Source organism: Rhinopithecus bieti, unplaced genomic scaffold, assembly GCF_001698545.2.
Source record: "Rhinopithecus bieti isolate Rb0 unplaced genomic scaffold, ASM169854v2 scaffold_2574, whole genome shotgun sequence".
NCBI classification, from domain to species: Eukaryota; Metazoa; Chordata; class Mammalia; order Primates; family Cercopithecidae; genus Rhinopithecus; species Rhinopithecus bieti.
In genome coordinates this window covers 7,762,837-7,771,319 of record NW_016804493.1, presented here as the reverse complement: position 1 = coordinate 7,771,319, position 8,483 = coordinate 7,762,837, and the positions used below count along the sequence as shown (strand labels likewise).

At 44.6% G+C, this 8,483-nt stretch overlaps 1 protein-coding gene across 1 annotated transcript in view; it reads left to right on the top strand.

Moving 5' to 3' along the window:
* The window catches only part of SMYD2 (SET and MYND domain containing 2), a 58,532-nt gene extending 55,552 nt beyond the window's left edge, over positions 1-2,980 (top strand). Inside the window, 2 exon segments of the mRNA XM_017868795.1 lie at positions 423-531; positions 2,553-2,980. Of these exon segments, the coding sequence (XP_017724284.1) occupies positions 423-531; positions 2,553-2,633 (190 nt within the window). The 3' untranslated portion in view covers positions 2,634-2,980.
* The last annotated feature ends 5,503 nt before the right edge of the window (positions 2,981-8,483 follow it).

Here is an 8,483-nt window from a genome sequence, read left to right as displayed (position 1 = left end):
TGTGGGGGTGGGGATTGGGTGGGTGGGTGTGTCTGAGTACCTAAGGTGATAGGCCTAATTGCTGCCTTCATAAATGGGACATTTGCTTCACAAGGTGTTTTCCCAGGGTCTTCCTCTGGGTATATTTGAAATAGAAAAATCTGGATTGGGATTGAAGGTTGCATTTACAAATGCTTTTGAATAGGATTTCTTCTGCAGTTGTTATGTAACTTTTCAGAAACACACAAGCTACCATGACGTCTGCAATGATTCAGCAGGGTGGCAGCATCCACACTCTCCACCCAAACCCTGGTGGGATGTGGAGAGGCCAGTGGTGGGGAGAGGTTGGCCCTGAGCATGGCATCCTCCGGGTTTACTGCACCCAGCCTGTGGGCGGCTCAGCAGTCTGACATAGTGGCCTGTTACCTCTTCTCTTGTTCTAGTAAGCACTATCCTTTGTACTCCCTCAACGTGGCCTCCATGTGGTTGAAGCTAGGGAGACTCTACATGGGCCTGGAACACAAAGCCGCAGGGGAGAAAGCCCTGAAGAAGGTATGTCTGTAACTCGGCCTTAGGATTCCCGGTGGCCAGACGGCCTCCTTAGCGCACCTCCTTCATGCCTCACTAGGCTGAATGGCTGAAGCAGTGGAGGGTGAGCAGCTCTCACCCACCCTCTGGCCGTGGGAGCAGCGGGGGTGGGTCCTGCAGGTGAGGGTGGAGTGAGAAAGTGCACCTCTGCTGTGCCTGGAGGAATTCTCCATTTGTTTGCCCTTTAGGATTTTCAGAATGATGATCCCCAATTGTGGTGAAATCAAGGAGGTAGAGAGAGTTAGGGTTAGGATGTTAGAATTACGCATTTGCTGTTTCTAAAATGCACGTAATCATCCTCTCAGTTCATTGAGGACCAGTTACATACTAAGACCCTTGTGTGCTTTTCCTTTGAATTCTCACAAAAATGAGAGGCTTTCCTGATGAAGAAAAGTGAGGTTCAAGCAGATGAGGTGAGTAATAGCCTAGGGTACATAGCGGGGCCTTCATTCAAATGAAGGTCTAAGTTGAAAGCTTCAGCTCCTCTCACTCAGGCTGCGGTGAAACTGGTGGGGAGCTAGGCCCCTGGGCAGCATTTGCCTTCAGTTCGATGGCTGCCCTGTGCTGCCCAGGAGCCAGGCCGTGACCCTCACATCACGGGAGGTCAGAGTCATCCTCCTGAGTATTGGTTCTCATTGTTTGTGATGTGGAATTCACAGTCAATACAGTGTAATTTAGGGGATAGTCCACTTACTCCTGTAAGATACTTTATAAAATGTTGGGGCCATGGACAGGGCCTGCAGGCGTAATCCTTCACCTTCTCCAAAGTTTCCCAATAGACTATTTGGGAAGATGGAATAAGGCCCGCATCCCAAATAAAAGGGTCAGGGCATAGCCAGGCTTTAAGGGAGCATGAAACAAAATTTTCTGTTTTAAACTATGGAATTTGTCTTCTGAGAATTAGCCATTTAGGTCACAACTGTAAAGTGTGTCAGGTGATTAAGTAATAGATCAATGAAGGCTGGAGCAGATCTGAGCAAGGAACGTGAGTCTTGAAAAGACTGCCCAGGCAGGGTCGACACCTGAAACAGGTGATTTCCAAAGGCTTGCACTGTTACTTGGCCTGCCTCCTCTTGGCTTGAGATCTGGGAGGAGAATAAATAATAGATAGGAATGCCTGTCTTAGTCACAAGCCGTCAGAAATTCTCTGGGGGAATACTTTTTTCTCTAAGTAATTTGGCTGAATACAAAAGAGCAAATATATTCTTAGAGATGACATTTGATGTAAACTTCCTATATGCCAGGCACTGTTCGAAACACTGTATCTGAATTAACAACCCTGAGGGGTAGGTAATTTTCCAGTTTTCCAGTTGGGGAAAATGAGGCACAGAGTGGTTAAGTAAATTACCCAAGGCCACAGAGCTAGGAAATGATTAAACCACTGGAAACCTGACCATTTTACATTGCCTCACTATAAAGAAACCTTAAGTACATTCTCTCTAGCATCCCCCAATGAAACCTGCTACATTTCTTTAAGTTTTTAGAATATATATATTAAAAGGAAAGAGTGTGCTTTTGAAAGGGAAAATAGTTTAACTTGGTCTTGCAGATTAGTAATGTCAACTAAAAATCAAAATAGCTTTGATGTAAAACTCACTATAGACTTTTCTGTACCAGCATCACCTATTTTCTGGGTTGAACGTAATCAAAAAAATTAGTCCTTAAAGCATGTTTTACTGAAATTTCTAGAATCTTGGGGCAAGAGAATATCATGAAATCAGTTTCATGACATCATTTCTCCAGCTGCTACCTGGATATTTTTGCAGAATATTTTACCTAGCAGGAGGCACTGGATGAGTTCGCTACCAGATAGTCTTGTCCCCTTTTTTTCAAAAAAAAGCCAGGTTCTGGTGGAGAACATAGGCTCTAAAGGCCAGTTTGCATCCTGTGCCTTAAAGCAGAGAGATCCGACTTAAAGTTACCCTGGGTGGAGGTGTGAGGGGATTGGCTTCTAGGCTGTTATCGTTTGTCTCGCTCTTTCCTAGGCCATTGCAATCATGGAAGTAGCTCACGGCAAAGATCATCCATATATTTCTGAGATCAAACAGGAAATTGAAAGTCACTGAAACTATGCAGCATTTCAGTTTTCATTTAAACACTTAGTTCAGAAACCTTAAAGGATTTGAATATTCCAAATTACACACGTCACTCCAGCATCTCTGTAAAATAGTTGGAATGAAAATACTTCTTGCACTTAAACATTGCACATGCCATACTTTGAGGTTAGTCTGAATCTTGAACTTTAATACCAAATTAATTTTGAATGCTTTTGTTTCCTGAGAGATAATGGCATGGTTTCATATGCTATACTTTGGACAGAGTTTTAAAAATGCAATTATTTTTTCTTTCATGCCTCTTGTAATGTTCTGAACAAACTTGAATGATGAAAGAAAATAAAAGAGATATCAGTATTTGAGGTTTGTGTTTTCTTCTGTCTGTGGGGAGGATTTCTCAGTGGTGGTGGGCGCCCAGTCTTGGAGTGGAAGTGACACGTGCTGTCCAAAATTCAGCAAACTCAAGTCTTCTTCCTTGGTACTGGGGTCAGGCAGCCTTTTTATTCTGCAGTAGCTTTTGTGGGGCTGTGCCTGTGGAGGAAGAAAATGGGAAGAAAGAGAAAAAGGTACAAGAAGGAAAGAAAAGTATCTGTGGTGGAGGAACAGTCCAGTGACCTGAGCGCCCTCCAGCAGGCGAGATTTCGAATCTGTTCTCTGGTGCCGGGCATTCCTTCAGTATGTAAAGGTGCTTAGTGCATGCTTTGCTTTCTTGGCTTTTCCGTCCCCATCTGTCTGAAAGCAGACTTGCCATCTCTCATTCTGTTGATTGTTCTGTGCAGTACTCTCCTTTTTTGGAAAGACTCCAGGGTATGCTTGGGAAGGAAAAAAATTTTTTTTCCTTACCAACCAACCCTGTGTTGTTGAGTAAACACTGATCTCTACCCACACAGACAACCGGAATCCAGCTTTCTGCAGCCCCACAGCCTAGACAGCAGCAACCTGGGGAGTTGTTTGTTAGCAACCATTGTACAGAAGGACCCAGCACACGTTCCTGAATGCAGTGTCTTGTAGTCCAAAGAGAGGAATTTCCCCACTGGTTAATAAGTAAAGCCTGTTGAAATTTACACGTCAATTACCTTTCATAGTCATGGTCTGAAAACAGCTAGAACAGCTATAAATCTGGTACATTTTCCTTCCCTCCTCATCTACACGCACCCGCATCTTCACACACACTCATGCCCCTCTTTCACACACAGTTTACTGCACACGGTGGGATTTAGCAGATAGAATGCATTCTTTTGTCCTGTGTAGTCCAATAAGACATTTATTGAACACCTGGTACTATCTATGCAAAATGCTCTGAATAGCTCTCTAGGTGCAAAGAGAAGAGTAAGGCATGGTCCCGGATCAGTGGAACTTAGTGTTTTTTTTTTCTCTTGAGACGGAGTCTTGCTCTGTCGCCCAAGCTGGAATGCAGTGGCGCTATCTCGGCTCACTGCAAGTTCCGCCTCCTGGGTTCACGCCATTCTCCTGCCTCAGCCTCCCAAGTAGCTGGGACTACAGGCGTCCACCACCACACCCGGCTCATTTTTTTGTATTTTTTTAGTAGAGATGGGGTTTCACCGTGTTAGCCGGCACGGTCTTGATCTCCTGACCTCGTGATCCTCCCTCCTCGGCCTCCCAAAGTGCTGGGATTACAGGCGTGAGCCACTGTGCCTGGCCCATAACTTAGTGTTTTAAGAATGTTCATTTACTATATATTCAGTGACGAAGCCTAAAATAAACTTAGCCTACTGTCTCTATAGGTTTTATAAAATTTGCAAAAGTAATCCTTTCTCAGTAAATTCAAGTAATGGAAAGGTATATGAGAAAAGTAAACTTCTTTGTTCCTCACCAGTCCCACTGCCTGGAGCTAACTACCATAAACAGTTTGCTTTATGGTCCCAGGTTTTTCCATTCCTGGATGATGTATCTATATAAATAGATTTAGAAGAGCAAAGACAGGATGGTACTGACATAGGATTTTGTAACCTGCTTATCCAAATGAACAAAATGGATCTCTTTGCATTTCAGCACTTACAGATTTGCCTCATTCTATTTAGAGACAGAATATTGCATTGGATGCATGTCATTGTGGACTCAGTACTTCTCCTATTTATGGACAGGAGATTTTTTCCCAGTTTGCTGCTGTTACAAACAATGCCACAATGAATGATCTGAAACATAAAACTTTGCTGTCGTGTGGTAGCATTTTGGGGAATAGATCCCTGAAAGTGCAATTTCAAGATCTAATAGTGGGAATATTTTAAAAATTTGAATAAATATAGCCACATTTCCTTTTGTAAGAAAAAACTGCATCAGATACAAATAAGATATAATAGTATTTGCTTTCCTCTCCCTCATAACATTGTATTATCATTAAAATGTTTTTGGCAATCTAATGTGTAAAATATTTTATGTGCATTTATTAGTGAGATTGGACTCACTAAGGATTTATTTTATTTCTTTGGTGAATTGACGTTCATGGCTGAGCTGTTTTTAGCACAACACTTTCTGACACCAAATGTTTGAGGTTTTATCTCTCACCAGCTATTCTCTAACTCTTTGGACACCAACTGTGTGTCCTACAATTCAGTTCTATTCTGATACTACCCTGGAGTTAGCGTCAGACTCCATAGGTTTAAAGACTGCATCCCACAAGACTTCCCTCACTTCAGACGCCAGGTGGAAGGATCTCACTCGGTTACCCAGGCTGGAGTGCGGTGGAGTCATTTTTGTTTGTTTGTTTTTAGAGGTGGGGTCTTGCTGTCTTGCCCAGGCTGGTCTCCAACTCCTGACCTAAAGAGATCCTCCCACCTCGGCTTCCCAAAATGCTGGAATTACAGGCATGAACCACCTTGCCTGGCTCCCAGGTTACCCAGTTTCTATCTGACGTGGAGGGGGTTCCCACAATCCCCTCACCTTCGTGTTCAGTGATTTGCTAGAATGGCTTATCAGAGTCCGGAAAACATTTTACTTCCTATTATTGGCTTATTATAAAGGATACAAGTGAACAGGCACATGAAAGGGACATAGGGCAAGGTCTGGAAGGGTCTTGGGTACAGGAGCTTCCATCCTCATGGAGCTGGGATGTGACATCTTCCTGGCACGTGGACGTGTACACCAACTCGGAAGCCCTCCAAACCCCATTGTGGGGGGTTTAAGTCATTGATCATTTAATGACTTCAATGATCATTAGTCATTTAATGAAATCATTAGCCATTGATGATTAACTCAGTTTCCAGCCCTTCTATCTTCCCCACAGGTTGGGGAGTTGAGGCTGAACATTCCAAGCTTCTAATTAAGGCTTGATCTTTCTGGAGGTCACCCCTCATCCTGAAGCTACCTAGAGGCCCACCAAGAGTTGCCATAATTAGAACAAAAGAGACTCCTGTCACTTAGGAAATTCCAAAGGTTTTAGGAGCTGTGTCCTAGGAACTGAGGACAATGACCAAATATCTTTCTGTGTCACTAAAGGACACCCTTTGGTCTCTGACCACAGATTCCTCATAAAAAAGGATGATATTTACTGGCACATTTCCAGCTTCCCATGTAGTCACTGATAATCCAGTCTGTCATCCTATTGCATGAAAATGTCTTCCTAGCTGAGGCCACTCAGGCATGCAGGCTTCCAGTTGAGCATGTCACGTTCCACAGGTGAGAGTGATCTTGGCAATATGTCTTCACCCTTCCAGGCCTCTGGTATAATTGAGCTAAGAGACAATATCATCTCTTGTTCTGAGCCTTTTTCAAGATGTCAGCACGATACTGGATTTCCCCTATTACATAACTCATTTACTCATTCCTTTGCCCTCAGCTGCTATTTCTCCTCTCCATTTATCCCCTAACTTTGTTCATTCACCGTTAGGGGATATGGAACCTAAGTAGCTTCCACCTCTGTGCTCGTTTAGGTTGCAGACAGCAATACCAGTCTAACGAACGCCGCCTCTTCAGTCCACTCCCTTCGGGTAGGGTAGGATTCCATAAGTAGAGAACTAGTGGGCTATTTCTGACATTAGGCAATAGAGCTGCATTCACTGGTAACCCCGATTTTCCCAGATAGGATGAAGGCCTAACCTGCCCCATCAGGTCCTTAGGAATTCTGACATAAAGGTTTAGAAACATAGTTCCAGTTTCTTGCTTAGAAATCATTCTTGCTTCCAGCACTGGTAGTTGCAGCCCTGGTCCTGGGACCACTGCATCAGACAGGAAAAAGAAGGGTGAGATGATGTAGGGAAGGAAAAAAAAAAAAAGTATGGTCATACCAGAATCTTTTCCTTGGGAAGAATGGTGGTCATACCAGCACCCTTTCCCAACCCCTCTGCCCCAGGTTCACCAGGAAAACAGGACTCTCTCCAGTGGGGACACTCCCTTAGGCCCCCCTTATTTTATGTGAGCATACACTTGTGAAGGCATGGAAGCCAGCCCTTCCTGCCTCTATCTCCCCCAATTTTAGACAGTAAATATTTCAACTGCCTGTTACAATTCTCTGTTAAGTCATTTCTCTGAGGGTAATATGCAACACAAAGCGCCCATTTGCTGAGATATCTCTTCCCACTGGAGGACATGGTGGGCTGCAAAGTGTGTCCCTTGGTCTGGAATAGGTGCACTATCTTCTGGTTCTTTTGTAGCATTCTAAGCATACTTGCATCTACCACTGGGTAAGCAAATCCCAGTCCAGACTCAGTGTTGATTTCTCTCAGACCCAGTTGTAGCCTCCTGGGCCTACTGGCATTAGCCTGACTTGTGAGCTAAGTGCAGGGCCCCCACCCCACCCAAAACAGCCCTTACTGGCATTTTGTTTCTCAGAGGGTGCAACAGAGATATGTCTAGATTGAGTGCATCTCTGCATTGTTGCAGCCTGTCCCTGCCATGTCCACTCATTTCATGGCCCTCGGTGGCCACCTAGGTGAGCACATGAGGGTATCTGCTGTTGATTCCATTTATCTTCTGATGCTGGAAGGGTTTTCTTTTGATGGGCATCGATACATCCTACTTTAATGCACTCTTCAAATTCCCATGGTGGTTCCCATCTGGGCTAAGTCCCACAAGACTGCCCTCACTTCAGATGCCATTTACAAGTATCAGGCTCCCAGGTTAACCATACTTCTGTCTGATTTGGCTACAAAGTCAAGGGGTTCCCACAACCTCCTCCCTTGTTTTATGTTCATTAATTTGCTAGAATGGCTCACAAAACTCTAGAAAACACTTTACTTTCTATTACTGGTTTATCATAAAAAAGACAAATGAATAGGCCAGTGAAGAGGTACATAGGGTGAAGTTCAGAAGGATCCTGAGCACAGAAGCTTCTGGTCCCATGGAGTTGTGGTATGCCACCCTCCTGGCATGTAGATGTATTCACCAACTCAGAAGCTCTCTGAATACTATTGGTCAGGGGGTTTTATGGCAGTTCCATTGCATAGGCATGATTGATTGATTAACCATTGAAACTGACTCAATCTCTAGGATCTCTTTCTTTCCAGAGGTTGGGGATAGGGCTGAAAGTTCTAAGTTCCTAATCAAGTCTTAGTCTTTCGGAAGACCCGCCCCCATCCTGAAGCTATCTGGGGGCCCACTAACAATTGTCTCACTACAGCCTGGCACGGTGGCTCACGCCTGTAATCCCAGCACTTGGGGAGGCCAAGGCGGGTGGATCACAAGGTCAGGAAATCGAGACCATCCTGGCTAACACGGTGAAACCCTGTCCCTACTAAAAATACAAAAAATTAGCCGGGCGTGGTGGCGGGTGCCTGTAGCCCCAGCTACTTGGGAGGCTGAGGCAGGAGAATGGCCTGAACCCAGGAGGTGGAGCTTGCAGTGAGCAGAGATCACGCCACTTCACTCTAGCCTGGGTGACAGAGCGAGACTCTGCCTCAAAAAAAA